General features: G+C 45.3%; 1 protein-coding gene across 9 annotated transcripts in view; it reads left to right on the top strand.

The window, feature by feature from the left end:
• The window catches only part of Wnk2 (WNK lysine deficient protein kinase 2), a 119,615-nt gene extending 114,187 nt beyond the window's left edge, over window positions 1–5,428 (top strand). For 6 of the 9 annotated variants that reach the window (XM_046457725.2, XM_046457731.2, XM_046457729.2 and 3 more), the window contains 2 exons: window positions 2,575–2,686; window positions 5,222–5,428. In XM_046457725.2, coding sequence (XP_046313681.1) covers window positions 2,575–2,686; window positions 5,222–5,247 — 138 coding nt within the window. In that variant the 3' untranslated portion in view covers window positions 5,248–5,428. Of the gene's footprint in view, window positions 1–2,574; window positions 4,358–5,221 lie in introns of those variants that run through there. The other 3 variants (XM_058583449.1, XM_046457723.2, XM_058583450.1) reach the window with 3 other exon arrangements.
• Window positions 5,429–24,861: the final 19,433 nt, after the last annotated feature.

Raw genomic sequence — 24,861 nt, 5'->3', positions numbered from 1 at the left:
TGGGGATGTGGCTCAAGCGGTAGTGCGCTTGCCTGGCATGCGTGCGGCCCGGGTTCGATCCTCAGCACCACATACAAACAAAGATGTTGTATCCGCCGAAAAACTAAAAAATAAATATTAAAATTCTAAAAAAAAAAAAGAATTTGAGGCATAACAGTAGCTTTCTCATTATCATTTTAATTTCCCCTTGAGTACCTTTTCATATTCTTAGCAGCTATTTTCTGTAAAGTACCTTGGTCAAGGTTATTAACCGCTTAAACATTTACTTGCTTTTCTTTTTTATTGATTTGTGGGAGTTCATTATATCTTTTGTCATACATGTTGTGGATTTGTTCTGCCAATATAGGTGGTTGTTTTTTTTTTTTTTTTTCAATTTGTTTTGGCCAAGGTGAAGTGGAAGTTTTAATTTTTTTTTCTAGAAGCTTCATAGTTTTAGCTATTGCATGTAGGCCTGTGAGTCATTAAAAATCACAAGTGTATTTTGGTTTGGTTTGGTTTGGTTTGGTACCAGGGATTGAACTCAGGGCACTTAACCCTGAGCCACATCCCCAGCCCATTTTTTAAAAAATATTTAGTTTTTAGTTATAGGTGGACATGATATCTTTATTTTATTTTTATGTGGTGCTGAGGATTGAACCCAGTGCCTCATGCATGCTAGATGAGCATTCTACCACTGAGCCACAACCCCAGCACCCCTAGCCCATTTAAAAAAAAAATTATTATTTTTTTTAATTTTGAGACAGGGCCTCACTAAGTTGCTCAGGGCCTCACTATTGTTGTTGAGGCTGGCTTTGAATCTGCAATCCTCCTGCCTTAGCCTCCTGAGCTACTGGAATTCCAGATTTGTGCCACTGTACGCAGCTGGAATGTGTCAATCTGTGTGTTTTCCTACATGCCTATCTGCTGATTTAGCACTTTTCTTTCCAGATGGAATTGCAGACATTTGTCAAAATGCCATATATGTGTAGGTCCTTTGCCGAACTTGTGCTTTTGTTCCCTTTAACAATTTTCTTGCCTTTATGGCAGTACTACACTCTCTTACTGAATTTTAACTTTATAGTAAGTTTAATGGCTGGTAGGACAAGACCTCCAGTGTTGATCTTCTTTAAGATGTCTTGATTTTCTTTGATCCTTAATGTTTGAATGTATGCTTTAAATAACCCACTGGGGTTTTGGTTGGAAGTGTACAAGTCTGTTGATCAACTTGGTGAGATTTGACATAATAAACATGTTGAGTAAACTTGGCAGCTATTTATTTACATCTTTTTAAAATTTCTCTTCAGTGTGAAGATATTATACATCTCTCATTAGATTTATCCCAGGGTAACTGATATTTGCAATGCTGTTAGAAATTGCATTGTTCTTTAAATTTCATGTTCGAGTTGTGTCTTGCTCGTGTGTAGAAATATGGTTGCTTTTTGTACCCGGTAGCCTGCAGTCTTGCTGGATTTGCTTATTAGTTTGAGAAGTTGGTTTGGCTATTCTTGTGGGTTTTCTGTGTACACAATCTTGTCATCTGCAGATAAGATAGTTTTCCTTTTTCTTGCCTTGACTGGGCACGCCCCCCAAGCCAAGCATGGGGGACTTGCAGGAAGCAGTCAGCATTAAACCAGCAGCAGGACTTGGCTCCAGTTCCATAGAGGCTCCTCGCAGGTTGCTGAGCAGACCTCCCACAAGGCATGTGGAAGGTGGTGGTACCCTCCACGTCCGTGGAGACCATCCAGTTGGTTTGATTTTGGTGTTTGTCTGTTGTTTGGGTTTGGTTTTTCATGCTGAGGATGGAACCCAGGGCCTCAGGCATGCCCTGTGAGCGCTCTGCCACTAAGCTGCAATCTTCAGCCCTTCCCTTGGGTTCTTACTGGACTGAGGTGGAGTGAGTCCCAGTGGGTCAGTGGTCTGGCATTCCCCACCTGGTTATGAAGTTTTGTCATATAAAACAGTTGATTTATTCAATTTGCTAGCTTTTTGGTTAGGATATAAAGGCTGTTCACCCTGGATCTCCTTTTTTGAGATAGTCTTGCCGGGTTTCTGTCTCACAAGGTGTTGGTCTTAGGGCGCCAGCGGCTCCTGTCCCTGTCTTTTAAGCCTTCTACCCTGGACAGAGAGTGCAGAGGACTGCCCTCGCCAACCCTCCTGCACACTTGTTCTGCCCCCGCGCCCACTGGAGTGCCTGCTCCCGCACAGCTCCTGGGCTGTTCTAGTTTCTGGTAACATCACTGACCAGTCTGGTGGGACACCATGGTACCCACTGGTTGGGAGAGTGTGCATTGCTTATGTGCCCTTAGGGCTTGCGGGCCCGTGGGTTCTACTCCAAGGCCCACTGTGGCCCATGGACAACCAGAGCTTGTGTCCTGGAGATGGCCAGGATGCAGCCTTGGGAAGTGAGGAGGGAGAGCAGCTGCTTCCCAGCCCTTGTCATTCTGTCATTCTGGTGTCATCTTTAGAGGGTGCCCATCTATGGCAAGCCCAGGGATCGCTCTTTCCTAGGACTGAGATACTTCAGGAACCACCAGGCCACTAGAGGAATGCAGCTGATCCCAGCCCCGTGCACCTCCCTCTTCTTGTCTTCTTTAGATGGCCACACCTCGAGCAGGAATGGGGACGCCGTGTCTGGCCCCAGTGCCCGGCCCTCTGTGCACCACGGCCATCCCTGGAGCCGCCCCGGTCTTGCCTGTGCCCACACCAGGTACTGCCCACTCCAGCCTTCCAGCCCCACCCTATGCACTGCCTCTGGGTCAGTATGGAGGCCTGCTTCCAGCTCCAGTGTCCTGGGGGCCTTGGGCAGCCCAGAGGGGCCCGCCGGGGGCTTGGGGCAGCTGGAGCCCTGCCCAGGTGCCTGTGCTGCCAGTGTTCCTGGGGCCACCTGCTGTCGGCACACCTGGCCCCTGGCTGCACATCACTTAGCCCTCTGCCCGGCCACTGGCCAGGTGGAGCACTCTGGACCCTTGGAGGAATCCTGTTGTGTTTTGGCCTCTGGGTGCCCCCACCACTGTGGGCACAGGCCCAGCCTCCAGGGGGGCACTCGTGGGTGGCAGGACTCTCTTCCCCACTGCTTCAGACCCCATTCGCTCTTAGGTCCCCACGGGCTGCACTCACCGTGTTCACACCCACACTGTCTGTCCCTGAGCTGAAGGTTAGAGATCCGCCTTCGCCCTACAGAAGTGCAGTGCCTTGGATTCCCGTCTTCCCTTCCCTGATGGAAGAGATGTTGGGGGAAAACCCATTTATCAAAAAAGGTGTATTTCATTTACCTTTGGCTTCTGAGATCGCTACCGTGTTCAGATGAAGACATATGACTGGCTTACGAAGCTGAAGCAGAAGCCTTTAGTTTTCTGTTGTAAATTCCTTTTTTTATAAGAAAATTGAATTAATGACCTTGAATATTGAGGAGCTGCAAATGATAGGTCCTCTGTAGCGGGAAGTCTCCCTGGGCTCATTCAGTGACAGAGGGACGGTCAGGCAGGGAATGTTCATGGAAGCTGGTCTCTCAGTAAGGAATGTCAGCAACCTTGACCACAAGGAACCTGCCAGAAAACACTAACTGAGCAAATGCCCTGGTAGCCTGCAGGCTGTCCTACCTACAGAGGGCAACCACCACCCCTCGGCTCAGGGCTTCCCCGCCCACTTTTCTTTCCTTTTCCATGATTTTCATGGAGGCTGTGATCTGTCCACTCTGACCTCCAAATCCCTCTCCAGGACAGCCCGAGTCCAGCCTGCTCAGGGGAGCATCCTCTGGAGGTTTCAGTGGGACTCCCAGGTGGGAGGTGAAAGCCCCCCCCCCCCGTCCCCTGGGCAGACATTTTCCACTTTCTGCTGGAAGACAGGCTGCCTGGAGCTGCCCCATGTGAATCGTGTGGTTCTGCTGTTCTTACTAGAACCAGCTGGATTATCTTGGTTTAATATACCATTCCATCAATTCAGTTAGATCTGAATTTCCTAGGGGACTGTGCAGAATCTTCTGCCCGGACATAACACCGCAGTTGGAGATTTCTGTTCTCTGTGTCTGGTCCGAGAATCGCATGGGCCTCTTAGTGAAGTGGAGGCTGCCCTCCACCGCCCTCCCACCATCCCCCTCTCTCGCGCCTGAGTCCTTTCCTCCTACAACGACAGTGGTGGCACGGGATCCCCAAGAGCTTGTACATGTGAAGGACAAAAATAAACATTTTTGCTTGAAAACACTGTGAAACACATCTGTTTCTTACCCTCTGTCCACACACAGGCCAAACTGGCCATAGAGGGCAGGGACAGGTGGCCCAGGAGGGCCTGACCTGGGCTCTGCCTTGAGCCTGAAGCCCCCCTGCCCAAGCTCTGGAGGAGGGTGCTGATGCAGTTGGGAGACTGAGAGCAAGGCCCCCAGCGGGGTCAGCTGCCCCTACCACTGCTGCTGCCTGATGCAGCCTGGGCCCTGAGGTCACTGGGCTCTGCTGGCCCTAGGCCTGGATCAAGCTGTTAGCTGGGCCACCATCACTCTGCTTCTGAGTCACCTGTAGAAGTACAGACAGAGGTCCTATAGGTGCTGGCCCCAGAAAGCCATGCTCATGGACTGTGGTCCCAAGCCCCCATTTCTCTTCCTGGTGGACTGAACTCAGGGCAGACAGGGGCTCTGCTTCAGGCTCATGGGCTTATGGAGAACAGGCTTGGGGCTAGGTAACATGGGTTACATGAGGGGCCAGCCTTCCTGATAGGCCTGGGGAGAAGACCTGCCCTGTGTGGTCTCAGCTGGCCCTCTCTCAGTGGCCTTGTGCTAAATGGCTTTTTTCCCCCACCTTTGCTACACAGTTGGACCTGATCCTGACCAACTGAGGTCTGCAGCATTTCTGGGCTCTTCCAGTTAGTGGGGACCGCCTCTGCTGCCCTGCTGCGTTCCCACCGAGATGCAGCACCAGGCCTCGTGCCTCTGCTTAGGGGACAAGGGAAGCCCTGTCCCAGACCCAGCGCAGAGCAGAGGGTAACACACATGGTTGGGAGGTCATTTCATGTGCCTAGATAGTCACAGGAAGATACCTAGGCCACACGCCACCAGGACTCTGCACGGGGCATGACCATTGTCAGGCTGGCCCCAATCCAGCTTTGCCATTCCACCTTCAATTCAGCAGCCCCCAGGAGAGTGGGGCCAGGTGCCCCAGGGCAGAGCCACACTCAAGGGCATCAGGGCCTGGCCCTCAGTAAAAGGCCAACACCTCAGAGGCCTGTAACGAGCTGTGGTGGTTTTGTTTTCTAGATCCTGAGAGTGAAAAACCTGACTGACCCAGCCCAGATGCCGGGCCCACCACGCATCGTCTAAGTGAAGAAGTGACAGACCTTCAGGGCCAGCCCACTCCTCGAGTCCAGTTCACGCTGTTTTGTAACCACTTTCTAAGCATTTTTTATTCACAATTGGAAACACAAATGTAATGCAAGAATAAAAAATATTTTGGGGGAGAAAGGACTTTGGTTTTTCAAACTTCTCCTTTCTGGTAGCCCCTTGGCAGACATGTGATGCCAACGCAGGGGTGAAGACACAGGGAAGTCCTCATTCCCAGGAGCCTGGCATGCCCTGACAGCCTGTCCTCTGCAGGACTTTGGGGGTTCATCTCTAAGCTCTCCCTCCTAGTCACAGGCTTGGGGTCCCCTTTGCTCACATTACTCCATGGAGGGTAGACACACACACACACACACACACACACACACACACACACACACACACCAGTGGCACAGGCACAAGGGCTGGGGTAGAATTCTAGGGTCCCATGCATCAAAACTGCATCTTGACGTTCATTAGTTTTCCTCCAGTGATGGACGTGGAGTCGTTGGCAGTCCCCAGGCTTCATCACTGCTAGAGACCCCGAGACAGCCATCACATGGGTGACTGCCAGCATCCCAAAAGGTTGCATCCATCACAACAAAATGCCCAGCCCCTGGAATTTAAAAGTGCATCTCCTTAAAGAGCTGGTCAATTCTCTAGGACTTGGGAAAACCCAGCAACTCTTGGGGAAGTGAGTATTTCCTGGGGATTCCAAGGTCATACAATGCCACAATTGTGTCTGGAGCTCACAGTCTGAGGCCCTAACATGAGAGCCCAGTCTTGACTTATGTTGTTTCTTTAGGAAACAAGAACATGGTGTTTTAGTTAACTTGGGCTGCTGAACAAAATACCATAGACTGGTTAGCTTAGACAATAGAAATTCATTTCTCACAGTTCCAGAGGCTGGGCAGTCCAAGACCACGCTGACTGAATGGTAGGTTTTATTTTGAGGGCTCTTCTCTTGATGTGGGTAGCTGCCATCTTGCTGCATGCCTGCTTGAGCTCTGGGTGCATGGAGAGACACCTCTGCTTCTCTTCTTATAAGATACCAATCTTATCAGATTGGGCCCCACTCCTGTGGTTGCATTTAACCTTATTTAGGCCCTGTCTCCAGAGAGATTCACAGGAAGGGTTAGGGCTTCAATGTATGAGTGATGGGGATACGAACATTCAGTGCACAGTGCATGGCTTATTAAAGAGTTCTGCTCATGGTCCATTTCTTAAGTAGGAACTAGCTATACTTGTTTCTACTTGCACATGCTTAACTTTAAAACTAAAGTCAGTAGCCTGGGGGGACGGTGGGAGAGGAATCAAGACATCTTTGTGGCAGAAAAATTAAAGATAGAAATAAACCTGCTGCCTTCTTTCCTGGGCCCCTCTTAAGCTCATGAGATGGATCCCATGCAGCCCTTCCAGCCCAAAAACATCAGAATCATGGACTCCAGAGGACAGTGGCCAGGAGTGACCACACCAGGCCATCTGCACAAGAACTGGCCAGACAGACAAATGCCAAGGGATACAGAGTTCTTGGTTAGAACTCAAGCACACAGAACACAGAAGAACAAGGAGAACAAAGAAAGAACAGATGAAATAAATAAAAATCAAATAGCAAGAGGATAGACTTAAACCTAACTATATTTGGTGATGGTATATAAATGGTAGAATGACTTTAGTTCAAAGAAGTTGTCAGCCTGGCACAGTGGTGCATGCCTTGTAATCCCAGCGACTCAGGAGGCTGAGACATGAGGATCTCAACTTCAAGGCCAGGTTCAGCAACTTAGCAAGGCCCTGTCTCAAAACCTTTTTTTTTAAAAAAAGGGCTGGAGATGTGGCTCAGTGATAAAGCACCCCTGAATTAGATTCCCACTACCAACCAAAAAAAGAAGAAGAAATTGTCAGATGTGACTTAATGAACAGTAAAATTGAAGTATACATAGGCTGCCTCCAATAAGCATACCTTAAATATAGGAATACAGGATAAGGTAAAACCATGGACAAAGATATACTATCCTAACATTAATCAAAGAAAAGATGAAGTAGCTCCGTTAAAGTCAAACTATGTAGGTTTCAGAGCAAAGTTTATTACCAGGGCAAAGAGGATCATTTCATATCGATAATAGGATCAACTCATCAAGAAAACATACAATTCTAAATGTTTGTGTACTTAATAATAGCTTCAAAAATATCTGAGGAAAATTGATAGAACTGCTAAGAAAAATAAACCATAATTATACTTCAATATCCATCTCAGTGATTGACAGCCCCAGTAGACACACAAGAGTCTGGCTCCAATATTTTGCTGTTTGACCACTGACAGCTTTTAAGCCACCTGTCTGTCTGTCTCTCCCCACCCCACTCCCCGCCCCGCTTTCTGTTCCACATCCGAACAAGCTGAGAAGAAAGCCTGCGTGCTCTTTCCTTTGGCACCAGTCCATGAACTACTTCATACCATGAGTCCCCAGTCACCTACCCCGACCCACACAGGTACCTCAACGTGCCTCACCCCTGACCACTATGAAAGCCCCAACTCGGTCTCCCTCCCTTATTTCCTCAACCCATTTTGGACCTTCTTGGGTGGAGATCTATCCCGTAAGTGACCATAATAAATAATCACTGGGAATATAGAAAACTTGATGTCAACCAACTTGGCCTGGTTGACAATTTCAAGAATGTTCCACCCACAGCAGAATGCATTCTTTTCATATGCACGTAGTTTGTGTACCAAAGTAGACTATATTCTGGGTAAGAAAAATGAGTGACAATAAATTTTAAAGGATTCAAGAAACAAAATGTTCTCTGACCACAATGGGATTAAATTTGAAATCAATAACACTCCACTGGAGAATACCTGAATGTTTGGAAATGAAATAACACCCACGATTTGAAGAAGAAATCAAAAAAGAAATTAGAAAAAGAAGTTTGAATGAAAATGGGAAAAAAAAAACTATCAAATGTCTGGAATAGTGCTAAAGGAGATTCATAGCATGACGAGCCTATTTTGGAAAGGAAGGAAAGTTCAGTCGATGACCTCATCTTCCACTTTAAGAAGCTAGCCAAAGAGAAATGAAATCCAAAGCAGACGATATTGGGCAGTAAAAGTCAATAGAACAGAAAAACAATAAGAATATCAATGACACAAAAAAATTGGCACTGAAGAAATAATAAAACTGAAAACCACTAGTCAGATGGGTCAGGAGAAGAGAGAAGGCAAAAGGATACATATTACAAGGGAGGCTAGATCAAGACCGTCCACAGATATTAAAAAAGAATTAGAAGGGAATACTATGAGAACCACATGCCAATAAATTTGAGAGCTTAGATGAAATGTGCAAATTACTTTAAAGACACAAATTACCGAAGCTTAGTCAAGAAGCAGATCATTTGATTAATGAGCTAATTAATCATTTGATTAGCTCTATGTCTATGAAATAAAATTTAAAAAAAATTTATCCTTTAGTTATAGTCGGACACAATACCTTTATTTATTTATTATGTGGTGCTGAGGATCGAATCCAGGGACTCGCACGTGCTAGGTGAGTGCTCTATTGCTGAGCCACAACCCCAGCCCGAAATAAACTTATTTTGTAGTTAAAAACCATCCCACAATAATGGAAGGACAGAAACTAATCTGACCTAACTTCCCAGTATACATATGTGACTGTACCACAGTGAATCTCACCATCATGTAAAGCTACAAGACACTAATTAAAAAAAAAAAAAACTATGAATAAATAGATCAGTAGAGTAGATGATACGGAGGAAAGGACCAAAAGTACTGGGGACTGAATTAGAGCAAATTATATTCCATAATTTTATAATTATGTCAAGATGAATCCTAATGTTGAGTATAACTCCATTTTAAAAATTCCATAAAGAAAGCTCCAAGTGTGGATGGCTTCTTTGGTGAATTCCCTATATCTTTAAAGAAGAAACAATGCCAATTCTGTATAAACTCTTTCAGATAATTCTGCTGCCTTCATTCTATGACAAAGACATTTCAAGGGAGTGAAGTGGGGGGACAAGTCCCAGAGCCCAATGTCCCTCACAAACCTAGATTTTAAAATTCTAAACAAAAATATTAGCAAATTGAAGCAACAATACATGAAAAGGTCCATACCTCATGACTAAATGGGATTTGCTGTAGGAATTAGTGGGAGTTTTAACTTTCAAAAATCAATATACTGGGCACAGTGGCACATGACTGTAATCCCAGTCATTAGAGAGGCTGAGGCAGGAGGATGACAAGTTTGAGGCCAAGCTGGGGAACTTAGCAAGATCCTGTCTGAAAATAAAAAGGGCTGGAGATGAACATACTTTATATACAAACAGAGGTATGAAAAATTGTTCTATATGTGTGATAAAAATTGTGATGCATTCCGCTGTCATGTATTTAAAAATTAAAACCAATTAAAACAAAACAAAAAAAGGGTAATATCTAAATATGGAAAGATTAGGGGAAAAAAGGGCTGGAGATGTAGTTCAGTGGTAGAACATCTCGTGTTTCAATTACTAGTATGGAAAAAATAATCAAAATTACTATATTTAATTAAAAAAATTTTTTTGGTACTAGAAATTGAACCTAGGGCACTTTACCACTGAGTTACATTCCCCTTTTACATATATCTTTTTCTTTTTTAAATTTTTTTTTTAATTTTTGAGGCATGATCTCACTAAGTTACCCAGGTTGGCTTGAACTTGAGATCCTCTTGCCTTAGTCTCCCAAATTGCTGGGATGACAGGTATGCACCACCACATCCAGTCAGCATTACCATTTATAATAACACCAAGGAGTGTTATTATATTTAGGGATAAACAGCTAAGAGAAATTTTTAAAAATTTAAATAAAAAATTAAATGAAGAGACATGCTGACTTCACGGGTTGGAAAACTCAGCATTGTTCAAATGTCAATTCTCCCCACAAACTATCTACAGATTCAATGTAAAACAAACCCAGCTCCCAGCAGGCACTTTTGAAGAAATCAGCAAGCTGGTTTTAAAACTCAGAAGAATGCAGACCTAGAAGAGCTCCGGAAACACTGAGGAAGAGAGAATCTGGAGGAGGGCACTACCTGACTTTGAGGTCACAGTGATGGAGACTGCACGGCAGGGCTGGGGCTGGGGATCAGTGGTAGAGCACTTGCCTAACTTGTGAGGCACTGGGCTCAATTCTCAGCACCACATATAAATAAATAAAATAAAGTCCACTGACAACTGAAAAAAAATTTAAAAAAAAAAAGACTGTACAGAAATGGCATCCACAAGGGAGCTGATTAGGGAGGCCAGAAATGACCTCCACACATAAGGACACCGGATTTCAACAAAAGCACAAAGGAAATTTTGTGAAGAAAAAAATATAATAACTTTAACAACAAATTCCACCATTCCGCATTATGATAATGCAGCGATAAAAATGTGGAAGAAAAAATATATACACACAATCTAAAATTGACCTACCTATTTTTAAGTGTATGGTTCAGTGGCATTATGGTTCAGGATTGGTGGGCAGCCATCACCACCATCCATCCCCAGAACTTTCCATCATCCCAAACTGAGCTGTATCATCAAACAATGACTACCTCACTCCTTCCCTCCAGTCCCTGGGAACCACCAATCTATTTTCTGTTTATATAAATTTTTTATTTTTATAATTTAAAAAATGGTGCTAGAAGCCAGGTGCAGTGGTGCACACCTGTGATCCCAGCTACAGGGTAGGCTGAGGCAGGAGGACTACAAGTTAAACACAGCCTGAGCAACGTGGCAAGATCCTGTCTCAAAGTAAAAATTTCTAAAAAAGGGTTGGGGATGTAGCTCACTGGTAGAGCATCCTGGGTTCAATCGCCAGTACTATGCACGTGTGTGCGCACACACACACACACACACACACACAGTGCTGGAACAACTGGATATCCATATGCAAAAACCCAATAATAATAATAATAAATCTCAATCCATACTTCACACCATACACAAAAATCAAGTCAAAATGGATTGTAGATCCATTAAAAACCCCTAAAGTGTAAAACCTTTCAAAAATAAACACAGGAAAACGATCTTTGTCACCTTGAGTTAGGCACAGATTCATTAGCAAGAACCTAAAAGCACAATATGCTTTATAAAAGTGATAACTTTATAAGAGTGATAACATCCAGGATGTGGCGGACTCTAATAATGCTACCATGCTATCGCCAAAGTGTTAAATGGGCAAAGAATATTTAAAGAGATGCTTCAGCAAAGACAATGCAACAGGTAGCGAATGAGCATGAGGAGGATGCAGAGTTGGACCACAGGGGGCGCCACCGCACACCCACAGGAATGGGTACGACTTAAAAGCAGGCCATACCAAGTGCTGCTGAGGATGGGGAGGGACTGGAACTCTCAGCCACTACTGGAGGGAATGGGAAATGGTGCACGTGCTTGGGAAGCAATTTGGCATAACCAAAGAAAAGTTGAGCATGTACCAGGCGACCCAGGCTTTCCACTTGTGGCCATTAACCTCAGAGTTGAACACAGACGTCCACACAGATTCTTGCATACTCAGGTTCACATGGGATGTGTCCGTGAGGGTCAAGAATTGGAAACAGTGAAATGTCCATCAGCAGGGAAGGTCGTGAGCACACGGCCCTGTCGCCTTACATCCCCATACCACCCAGCAATGGGAAGGGACGACCCACTGACCTGAGCAACAACTTGGGTCAATCTCAAGGGAATTACGTCTGAGTGAAAGAAACTCCACACAAAAGGAATCTGTGCCACATGTTCCATTCATGCACAATGATGGAAAAGACAAGCTCACTTGTGATGGGGGATGAACAGTGGTGGGCCCAGCGGGGCTGGGGGATGATGGGTAGGAAGGAAGCATTTGGAGACAAAGGGTAAGGGCAGTGTCTTTGGTGCTCAAGTTTCCTCCAGTGTGAGTGTGTATCGCTTATTGTATGCACTTACACCTCAACCAAACTGTCACCCTCCAGCAGCCACACTTACCCGCAGAGTCGAGCCCAGGCCCATCTTCTCCCTGTCTTCACATAGTCATCGCTTTGTTCATATGTGGGTCAGAATCTTTTCGTAGAAGGATACACTAGTCAGTTGGATTAGGGCCCATGTTAATGGCCTTATTATAACTTAATCACCTCTTTAAATGGATGGGGTAGAGAGAGAAGATGGGAGGGGAGGGAGGGGGGATGGTAGAGGATAGGAAAGGTAGCAGAATACAACAGTTACTAATAGGGCATTATGTAAAAATGTGGATGTGTAACCGATGTGATTCTGCAATCTGTATTTGGGGTAAAATTGGGAGTTCATAACCAACTTGAATCTAATGTATGAAATATGATATGTCAAGAGCTTTATAATGTTTTGAACAACCAATAAAAAAAAATAAAAAAATAAAGCTTGAAATAAAGCTTAAACCCCACAATTCGAAAAAAAAAAAAAAAGAACCTATCTCCAAATAGTTCACATTTTGAGGTACTAGGGTGTTGGGATGCCAACCTATTGAATTTGGGAGGACAATTCAGCCCACAACAGATGGGACATGGGCAATGTATATAACAATGTTCTATAACAAGAGACCTGAGCTAATCAACTTAAGAAGAGAGAAGGTTTCTCTAGGCTCACAGTTCTAGAGGTTCCAGTCCATGACAGCGTAGACCTCTGTTTTGGGGCCTATGGCAAGGTAGCCTATCATGGTAGGGAGCAAAGTTCTCACCTCATGGTGGCTGGAATGTGAGAGACCAGAAGCACCAGGGTCCCACCATCCCCTTCAAGGGCACACACCCAACCAGTGACCTCAAATCTCCCACCAGGCCTCATTTGCTGCACCACATCCCCATTGCACCATGGGCTGGGGACCAAGACTTTAACACATGGTCTTTGCGAAATAGTCCAGAGCCAAACTATTAGCCAGTCATTGCTGGGACTGGGTCATACGCCCAGGGGCTCATGATGATGCAGTATTTGCTAGTTTGTATATTTTTTAATATTTCCCCTAAAGTAAACATGACATCTCCAGGCCTGTCCCCCTATCTGTTTGCAGGCTGTCACTGGGCCACAAGCCCACCCATGTGTGGCCTCAGTAGAGAGGACACTATGCTCACTGCAGAAGCCAGCTTGGCCTGCACATGGGCTAAGCCATCAGACAAGGACTGTATGCGTCCTCTCACTTGCCTCCATTGGCCTAAGAGACTCCTCGTTCCTGTACAGAAAAGTCTTCGCTCTTATTATGAGACCTGAACCCCAAATGCCATAACCAGTGTGTGAACACCCCCTACGGCCCTGCCCACCAGTTTAGGAGGACACTGGAGTGACCATAGCAGGAAGGCCACCCTCTGAATCTCTTGTAGGGACTGAGGGACGGGGCCTGTTAATTAAAATATCCTCTGGCTCCGATGCCAGAGGTGTTTGGCAAACTCTAAAAATAATTGCAGGGTGTATTTTGAAAACTTCTCAAAAGCCCCGGGATGGGCCTGTAATTATCTTTTCTCACAAGCCGTCGCTCTCTCTGTGCAATTATGTGGTCGGTGCTCATCAGAGGGAAACGATGTGTCTGTGCTCAGGGCCATTGAGCCATTATCCAAAGCAGCCCACCCCCCATGTGAAGAGGCACTGAACCCAAGCAGAAAGTAATCAGAGCCCACTTCCTGTCAGAAGTGGGAGCCAGGCTGCTGAACTTCCGGAAGATTCTCCAACCCTCTAGGGGCTGGATTCTTAGCAACCTGTTCATTTACAGGAAGGGAAACAGAGAGACTTGTCAGCTCCTGCCATTACAGACATTAGAACACCCCGAAGAAGAGATGTTTTTTTCCCCTTACATTTAGTTTTAAAGGAAGTGGGAGCTGTCTGGGCTGGGCAGGATGGCTGCGGGGGTCCGGCAAAGCAGCAGAGCAGGGAAGTGTGTGGGTGCCTGTGGCCTCAAGGTGGGGAGTGCGTCTTTCCCACTCCAGTCACTTGTATTTCCCCCACCCCTCCCTCTTTCCCTCCTTCCCTCTTGTGTGTGTGCACATTTGTGTGTGTGTGTATGTGTGTGTGTGTGTGTGTGTGTTTCTATCTCTCTCTTTCAGCCCTGGCCCCAGTGAGGATCTCTTTGTGGCTCCTGAACTCAGGCTCTGGAAGTTTCTCAGGTATACAAGCGCACAGGGACCCTCCAATCTCCCTGGTCATGCCTTGGCATGGGGGTGTCAGCCAAAGCTGTATCTTGGAGCTGGCTGGTATAGAAAGCAAAGAGTGGGGCCAAAATAAGGCATTGTCTTAGTGAACTTGTGCCACTATAACAAACTATTGGAGACTGGTTGTTTTATAAAGAACAAATCAGTTCTGGAGGCTGGAAGTCCAAGATCAATCACCTGTGATCTCCTACCAGCACAAGAGCAATTAAGTTTCAATGCGTGAATTTTGGAGGGGACATAGTCAAGCCATAACAAAAAGGCTAGAGGTCTTGATGTACACTCTCCCAGTTTCTAAATGTTGGTTCTCATCCAAACCAACTAGGCTAAGAAGAACCAAGTTCTGTACACCTGGTTTCCTTGGGTGTCCAGTCTGTGATCTTTAGGTTAGGCCATGCTGAGCTTTACCCGAGGCCAGTGCTCCCTGAAAACAGCAATGGTTAAGAAATGCCACTTCCCCACTCTGTGTCCCCGGATGAGCCAGAGGAACCTTTTGCTGTCCACAGGTCTGTGACCCTTGCTTACCCATGATAAGCCTGCCATGAGAACCTTCTGACACATTGTTCATTCTATCAGAAATTATTTTCTGGGCTGAGAACCATTTGTGCCCCTAAAACAAAGAGAAGCTCTTCCTGTGAGGTGGGCTGGCTGACTGACCCCCCCCCCACCGAGTACAAACTGTCCCATTGGAAATCATCCACTGGGAACCGGCCTGCTTCCCTGCCACATTGGCCTAAATGACACCAAATGAGTCACTTATTGGGTATCTTTGACAGGTTCCAATCTTGCAAAAGGAAAAGGTCAGAAGGGTTGGGATGGAGCTGGCAGATGGCCCAGCCAGGGTCAGATCAGCTACCCCCTGTGCCCTACTCCCCAGCTCACTGGTGTGACTGGCAGGGTCCTAGAAGGGGTACTTTTGCAGCCAGGCACACGTGCTGAGTCCCCTAGGTGCCAGGGCAGCTGTGGCTCAGATTGCTGGGGCAACTGGACTTCTTGTGCCAGCTCTTTGCCTCTCTTAATAATCACTTTTTAATATATGTAAGTGGCTGAAGAGGCTACACCTTTGTGAAAATTGTTTCCTGCTGAATCTGTTGCACAATCTTGAACTGAGAGCGCTTTTTTTTTAACTTCTGAGAAGCTTTTCATTGCAGATTTTTATAGTGATTCATAAACATTAATTAAGCCTCCGCCAACTGCCGTGTGATCCAGGAGGATGAGCACGATCCCAAGAGAGGGACTTACAAAGTGGCCGTTCAGAGACTTCAAACGGGCCCAGCAGATGGATGGCCGGATGCGGCTGTGACAGCTGCCACATGCACACACCAAGGAGGTGGCTCTGCAGGTGTGAATCGAGAGCTCCTGCTTCAGGACTGCCACAGGAGACTCCCACAAGAATGTTGCTTTCAAAGGGACACTTCCTTCCTCGGGGGACTCCAGCAGGTGAGGCTCGAAGGGACCCTGGGAGTGGGCTCAGGGCTGGCCTGGCTGAGGCTAGATCCCTTCATGGGAATTGAAACTCATGGGGGCAGCGGAGCAGGAAGCAGCCACCTCAAAGTGGGGCAGCAGGGACAGCGCTGTGCGGGAAGCCAGGTGTGGCTGTGGCTTTCCAGATGGCTTAGGAGCTGGCATGTGCAGGCAGCATACGGTGGCCGGGTTTCCTGTGGGAAGTCAACTTTGGCCAAAGGCCAGCACCCAAATAACACCACCTTAACTTTAGCTCCATCCCTTAGAAGGATAACAAAGCAATCCTGGGCATTTTCCACTAACTTTTCTGTGAGACATGAGATTTGTTCATTACAACATTGTTTTGGGCTAGCAGGCCCAGCACAGTACCTGACCCACCATCAGATCCAAAGAAAAATGCAATAATTAAGTACAATAATCTTCCTTATCCAAGATCCCCAGTGGATGTCAGAAATCATGGGTAGTATCAAATCCTAATGTACATAATTTTTTCCTATACATTCATAAATACCTATGAAAAAGTTTAATTTACAAATTAAGCACAGCAAGAGATTAACAACAACTAATTATAAAATAGAAAATTAAAATACTCTGTAATAATATTTTGAACTTTAGGGCCATTATTAAATAAAATAAGGTTCACTTGAACATAAGCATTTTGATGCCACCACAGTTGATTTGATAACAGGCGGTTTCTAAGTGATCAACGGGTGGGTAGCATATACAGCTTGGATACACTAGACAAAAGTATGATTCACAGTCTGGGTGGGACACTGAAATTTCATCACACTACCCAGAACAGTGCCAATTTAATCTTTTGAATTACTTATTTCTGGAATTTTCCATTTAATATTTTCTAACTATAGTTGACCATGAGTAACTAAAACTGGAGAGTGAAATTGAGAAGGGCTACACAGCACAAAGTCAAACTCAAAAGCAACCTGGGAGGCAGAGGGCTGGGTCCCTGAAGGATGGGGAATAGACCCAAAGTTCCTGAAGGGATTCACCAACAATGGAATATTGAAAAGGTGACCTGTGTTTAGACACAGGGTTTCTGCTTGGGGCAAACAGAGAGTGGTGAGCTGGGAAAGAGGCTCATCAGGAGCAGCTCCACAGGGTCCCCTCCTACCTTCCATCTTGTGTGGCCAAGCAACAACCACCAGGAGGCCAACCTCCAGCCGGGAACACAGAGCAGGACCAGCTGACAGAGGTCCCCTGGTTGGCAAGCAGGGATCAGTGGGCAGGCTCTAGGTGTCACCCACGTGCGTCCCAGATGCCGCCTCTGCTTCTCCTGCCTTCATTGAGGCGATGGCCGCAGCTCTCACGGTCTATCACGCTTGGAGGCTTGGAGGGACTCAAAGAGAGAGCCCAACATGACCTCCACAGAGGAGATCAGATTAATAGAGCAACAAGACCAGGATTTAAAAACAGAGTTAAAATTCTCGGAAAGAATAAAGATGAGAAAGGAAATAAGAACAGACAGCTATAAAATAAAAAGTAGCTATGACAAGAAGTCAAGTCAGAGGCTTTAGGGAAAAAATTAACAATGTACAATGCTTGGAATTTAAAAATAACCTTATAAAGAAATTCCAGGGCTGGAGTTATGGCTCAGTGGTAGAGTACTTGCCTGGCATGTGTGAGGCCCTGGGTTCGATCCTCAACATGACATATAAACAAACAAATAAAAGATCCATTGATAAACAAAAATATTTTTAAAAAAGAAATTCAAATAAGCCAAAGAAGGAAATAAAAAAGTCACACACAAGTCTACAAAAAAATGAGAAAAACATTGTTATGATTTTAGTGAGTTCTCTCCCAAATACATACACACACATACTTTCTAACTAACAAACTGAATTATTTTATATATACTACATATAATGCATATGTACATAATTTATCCCTCATGTGTATATTTATATATATGTACATTTTATTTTATTTGTTTAAATTTTGTTATTTTTTTTTGTAGTTCAACACGATACTTTTATTTTATTTTTATGTGGTGCTGAGGATCGAACCCAGCGCCCTGCATGTGCTAGGCGAGCGCTCTACGGCTGAGCCACAACCCCAGCCCTATACGTACATTTTATACACGCATATTTTACCTGTTTATGTATACTATAGATAAAAGTTTACACAATATGCATTTATTACTTGTAAGCTCTTGTAGTTAGCAGGGTACTACAGACATCTTTCTGTGGCTTCAGGCTTCGTTGTGTTCTGTGAGGAAGAAATCGTTGGTGCATTAAAAGTGATAAGACTGGCAGAGGAAGTGATTGTAGTGTGACAGTTGGTACATGACCAAGAAAGATCACCAGAGTTTTGCCAAATAGTTTCTAGACCCAGAAGAACTAATTCCGAAAATTTCATAGAAAGAGAACCTATCTAAATCCACTGCCTGAGGGAGTGGGAAAGAACTTGAAAAATAAATCCCGCCATGTAATTGTGATTTCAGCACAAAATAAACCAACATGGCCAGGCAGAACATCTCTTTTTTTTAAAAAAAAAAAAAAAAGGAAAAAGCTAAATGATAAGAAAAATGATCCTAAAGATGAGCAGAGAGGCTGGGACCAACCACAGTCCAGCCAGGAAACAGGGCCTGCCCGAGTAGGGGTGTAAGGAGGAGGGTTTCCTTACTGTGAAAGAAGAGGAGGAGAAAAGAGAGAGGGAGACAGGGAGACAGAGGCAGAGAGAAGAGCCATAGAGAGCGCGCACACACGCGTGCGTGCACATGCACACACACCCCCGGTTCTGCCTGGACAGAGGCTAAGTCAGTGGAGAGAACGGAATGCCAGGCCCCCGACTCGACACCTGGTGTTTTCCTCTATCAGCGATGAGTCCTTTAGTGCTGTGCACCCCACAAGTTGTTAGGTCTCACAAGCCCTCGCCACCCGGCCCAGAACTGCCCTGTCATTATGGAAGCTGAGGGCCACGGGTGGCTATTCACATTTAAATTCATTAAAATCTGATCAAATAAAAAATTCAGTTCCTCAATTGCACTAGCCACATTTCAAGGGCTCAAAGGGCACGATGAATCAAGGTCACCATCCTGGACAGCAGGAAACACCTCCATCAAAGCTGCAAATTCTATTGATGATGTGTTTCTCTATAGGGTTATTAAAATAATCCTTTTCTTTTCTTTTCTTCCCCAACCCCCACCCACCCCCGTACTACGGATTGAACCCAGGGTGCTTAACCACCAAGACACATCCCCAGCCCTTTTTTATATTTTGTGTAGACACAGGGTCTCACTAAGTTGCTGAGTCTGGCTTTGAACTCATAATTCTCCCACCTCGGCCTCCCAAGCCACTAGGATTACAGGTGTGCACTACTGTGCAGGGCAAAAATAATCCATTCTTAAAGTGAGTGATTATGTGAGGATACAAACACATGAAGTATTATCTTAAATGTGTTCACGCCCCTTCTCCTGCTCACTAGCAGAATTCTGACTTGCCTCATCAGCTCCGCTCAGCCCTGCCCTGACAAACTGAGGGGTGTCCTGGTTTCCACTGTCCTCTGTGGGCTGAGCACAGGGCAGGATGGGTTGCTTTCACAGGAAGTTGAAGATTAGGGCCCCAGGAGGGAAAGGAATAGGAGAATAAAGGGAAATGTTTTAAATAACATTTGGATTAAATGAGCATTTTCTAAACTTTAGTCACTAGGCATTCTGCTTAGAACTTTTTGTCCTAAGTGATCTGAGTTCTTATATTTCTGACATCAATTTTGAATCAACTCATTATTCTCAGCAGAGCCTTGTCCCAAACTGCATCAGTAGTATGTTAGCTTAGAATGTAATCATTTGTGGGGCTGGAGATACAGCTCAGTTGGTAGAGTGCTTGCCTCTCATGCACAAGGCCCTGGGTTCACTCCCCAACACACACATAGATGTATGTATGTATGTATGTGTGTATATATATATATATATACACACACACACATAATCATTTGTGCTGATGATATTCTCTAATTCACATTAAAACATATATGCTCCCTAACAAGATTCCTAAAGAGCAAGAAATAAAACCAAAAACCAGTAAGTGGGATGGCATCAAATTAAAAAAATTTCTGCACAGTAAGGAAATAAGAGTGTGAAGAGAGAGCCTGCAGCATGGGAGATCTTTGCCGATGTAATGCCAGGTTCGTGGGACCCCAATAGACCTCCAGGAGCCGAATCTGATGCAATCACACAAGAGTCTTTATTGCACACTCCAGCCTGGACTCACAACCGTTTCTTTTTCTTTTTTTTTTTAAGAGAGAGAGAGAGAGAGAGAGAGAGAATTTTTTAATATTTATTTTTTATTTTTTTTCAGCAGACACAACATCTTTGTTTGTATGTGGTGCTGAGGATGGAACCCGGGCCGCACGCATGCCAGGCGAGCACGCTACCGCTTGAGCCACATCCCCAGCCCCTCACAACCGTTTCTGACCCAGCGGTCACAGGGAGTGAGTCCTGACCCTTATTTAGTTCAGTGAGGATTTATAGGTTTGGGGGGTTACTCTATGCATCACAACATCACACAGCAAATCATTTCACACTGTGGGAAAATCAAAGAACAACTTTTAACATTGATTAGCACATTCACTGGCGGGAACAAGTTGGGTAAGGGTGATTGGTGAGTTCAAGTGGTGGATACATTTGAACTGATTGGCTTAGGGGTTGCAAGAGTGTATATGAAACTGCAGGGTGGCCTAATCATGTTATCAATCACCGAAACTATTGGGAGGGTCACCTGGCATTTCAGATATTCTCCCTGTCTCATGCTGATTGGTGGTTGTTAGAGGGTTGCTATGGGTCCTCACCTTGCGTAACTGAGTCAGGGACACCTGGCACCGCAGATCTCTCCTGTTAAACAACTCAGCAGGGTGGGTATGTGCCTAGGAGCAGTCTGTGGGTTTTTTCAAGGACAAGGGTCATGCCCCTTCCCTCTGGACAGGCCTTGCGGTAGAAGCTGGTTTCTCAAAAATGGAGTCACATCAGTTTCTCACCAGCTACTTCTCTGATAGAGCATTCATATAAAAGGATATATAAAGATCTCAAAAAATTTAACACCAAACCCCCCCCAAACAACCCAATTAATTAATGGAAAAAAGAACTAAAAATATACTTCTCAAAAGAAGAAATACAAATGGCCAACAAATATATAAGAAAGTGTTCAATATCCCTGACAGTCAAAAATGCAAATTGAAATCAAATACAGATTCCATCTCACTCCAGTCAGAAGGATAATTCTCAAGAATATAAATAATAAGTGTTGGTGAGGGTGCGGGAAAAGGTCACACTCATATGTTGTTGGTAGTACTGTAAATTAGTGCAACCCCTCTGGAAAACAGTATGGAGACTCCTCAGAAAAAATCAGGACTGGAACTACCGTATGACTCAGCTATCCCACTCTTAGGTGTATACCAAAAGATCTAAAATCAGCCGGGCACAGTGGCACACGCCTGTAATCCAGTGGCTGGGGAGCCTGAGGCAGGAGGATCACGGATCACGGGTTTAAAGGCAGCCTCAGCAAAAGTGAGGTGTTAGGCAACTCAGTGAGACCCTATCTCTAAATGAAATACAAAAGAAACATAGGGCTGGGATGTGCCTCAGTGGCCAAGTGCCCCTGAGTTCAAACCGGGATACCCTCCTCCCCAAAATCTAAAATCAGCATGTTATAGGATGCAGCCACATCAATGTTTATTGCAGCACAAGTCACAATAGCCAAGTTATGGAACCAACCTAGATGTCCATCAACAGATAAGTGGATAAAGAAAATGTACATATAAACAATGGAGTATTACCCAGCCCTAAAGAAAAATGGCTTTATGGCATTTACCAGTAAATGGATGGAACTGGAGGTCATCATTGCTAAGTGAAATAAGCCAGATCCAGAAAGTCAAAGGTCAGTATTTTCTCTGATATGCAGAAACTATTCCAAAACAAGAAAAAAGAAAGAAGGAAAGAAAAGAAAAAAGTGAAGTAGAATTCCATCAAAGATCAAGGGAGGGGCTGGGGCTAGGGCTCAGTGGCAGGCAGCTTGCCTAGCACACATGAGGCACTGAGTTCAATCCTTAGCAGCACATACAAAAATAAGCAAATAAAATTACTATACACTGTCCATCTACAACCACACACACACACACACACACACACACACAAATTGTTTTAAAAAATCCAGGGAGAAGAGGAAGGGGATTGGGGGAGGTGGGGGGAGAAGGGACAAGACAATGGGAAGAACAGTGGAATGACCTAACTTTCCTATGTACTTACATGAATATACCCTGTAGAGTAAAGCCAGTGCTCGTGGGTCCCCATGGGCTGGAGGTCAGAGCGACCCTTTTCACAAAAGCCTCAGCCTCCCACTGGCTACAGAGCTTCAGGCAAGTCACTGAACCGCCCTGAGCCTTGGTTTTCCCCTAAGTTGTTATTAAGGGGAGCATGAAACTAAGTCCCACATGCTGGTTTAATCAAGGAAGTTTACTGTCTCACGGTTCTGGGGGACAGAAGTCCACGGTAAAGTTTTGTTCCTCCTGATGAGAAACTGATGTGACTTCGTTTTTAGAAAAAACTGCCTGTACCTCAGAGCAGGGTCTGTCCAAAGTGGGGGGTGACCCTTGTCCTTGGAAAACCCCTTCTTAGGCACATAGCTACCCTGCTGAGTCATTTGTCCTTACCAGATGATAGGGTCTGTAAACAAGTCAAGAGGGCACCTGGCATTTTACCAGAGGGAGTGGTTTGTGAAGTAACGCCAGGGAGCCATTAAGTGTGGAGATTCCTTATTGGTTGACTGCTGTATCTAGTTTATTTTAATTAAGATAAGCTGTGTGGAATGTATATATACCCCTCCTGTCCTACAATAAACGGCTCCCACTCCTGCTGTATCAATGTACACAAGTTGCTCATCACCCCCTGGTTATTTTGCTGCAGCTGGACTGCGGCAGATGGTGGCCCGTATGGGGAGCCCCAGGACACTCGGGGGTAAGTGACGAAAAAAAGCTGCCCGTCCATAGATAGGACGGGAGCAAATCTGCTCGTCCCTAGGCAGATAGAGCGAGAGGAAAAATGGCCATTTTGAGAAAATGGAGAAGATTGATACAGTATATTTGTGTCTTGTTTTGTCTTGAAATGTTGTATTGTCTTTGTGAGGAAAATATGGAAGGGATGTTAAGTAAATTACTAAGGGAAGGAGGCACCCCAGTGGAACCAAGAGCAGTTAGGGCATACGTTGATAAAAGCCCAGGAACTCTAGTCAGAAAGAAAAAGAAAGTTCAGAAGAAGAAGGATTATCAGGAAAAAAGTTGCAGCAAAAGGCTATTACTGAATACTTTTCGTTACCAGAGGGTGCATGAATGGGCGCGGCGGCTGCCACGTGTACGAGCCAGTCATGGCGCAGCAAGGACTTTCCAAGCGGCGGCAGCGGGCTCTTCCCCGCCCCCCACCTGGGGAGCGGGACGCCACTGCGAGAACCCAAATCCAGACCTGACCCGGAGGCACAGTCTCCGCAGGCTCTTGCTCCCTGTGCCCAGTGGCAGTTTGAGTCCGGAATACTCCCCGGACTCTCCCCAGGGCCATCTGGGGCTGCCCAGGAAGCTGCAGGAGGAAGACGGACCGCGTCCCTGAAGTTTGGTCATTTCCAAGGCCAGTAACTACAATGGTTCTCCCACACCTGGAAGCTAATGAATAATGAGCACTATTAAGGCTTATTTCAAATGTAAAAAACCTTGAGATAATGTACTAAATTGTTCAGAAGGTTGTTTTATTAGTGCCTGCTGGAATACTACAGGATTTTCTTTAACATCATTGCCGGAGTTCCTGCCTTCATCCCAGTGCCGGTGAGGACGAGGGTGGAAGAATTTCCAGTGTTGCTGAGAACCGGACGAGACTTCGGATCAAGCTAGCTGCCTGTAGAACTTACCTGGACTGTGATTTAAGCTAGCTGCCTGCAGAACTTACCTGGACTGTGATTTACCTGGACTGTGAGTTAATCTATTGAGACACTGCTTTACCTGGACTGAAACAACAAACTGTAATCTACAACAAATTGAAACTCAGTATCTTTGCTAATGGTGTCATTGCTGGTATAATTTTTCCAAGGGCTTCTTGCATGGAGCCATCAATTGGCTTGGTATTGTGGCATTTTGTATCCTCCCCTTCTGTTTGTGGCAGGTTATTTATGGTGTTTCTGTAAAAACCACTATGGTCGTTATTTAAATTAAACAAAAGGGGGAAATGTTAGGGTCTGTAAACAAGTCAAGATGGCACCTGGCATTTTGCCAGAGGGAGTGGTTTGTGAAGTACCGCCATCGAGCCATTAAGTGTGGAGATTCCTTATTGGTTGACTGCTGTATCTAGTTTATGTTAATTAAGATAAGCTGTGTGTAATGTATATATACCCCTCCTGTGCTACAATAAACGGCTCCCACTCCTGCTGTATCAATGTACACAAGTTATTCGTCACCCCCTGGTTATTTTGCTGCAGCTGGACTGTGGCAACCAGATATCCTTGACTCAGCAAATGCAAGTTCCTGAAAAGACCAAAATAATGTCTGAGGCCTAATTTGGACCACAGCAACAATGAATCAGAGACAGGGAACATACCTGAAATACCAGTTGGCCCTCCCAGTAGTTTTGTGATAACAAGATTAGGCCACCAATCAGTTCAAATGTATCTACCACTTGAACTAACCAGTCACCCTTACCCAACTTGTTCCCGCCAGTGAATGTGCTAATCATGTTTTAGAGTTGGTATTTGATTTTCCTGTGGTGTGTGATGATTTGCTAAGAGATGCTATGATGTATGTGAAGTTCCTGCCTTCCCCAAAGGGTGTATAAAACTGCTGCAAACTCTGGGCTCAGGGCCTCTCAGCGTCACCAGTTGCTGTGTGCGTGGAGGACCGAGCTAATAAACACCTCTTTGCAGGGCTGGGGATGTGGCTCAAGCAGTAGCGTGCTCACCTGGCATGCATGCC

This window comes from Marmota monax, unplaced genomic scaffold (genome assembly GCF_021218885.2).
Source record: "Marmota monax isolate L192 unplaced genomic scaffold, Marmota_monax_Labrador192_F-V1.1 WCK01_AAM20220418_F8-fsc00231, whole genome shotgun sequence".
NCBI lineage: Eukaryota > Metazoa > Chordata > Mammalia > Rodentia > Sciuridae > Marmota > Marmota monax.
This window is presented reverse-complemented; position numbering and strand designations above follow the sequence as displayed.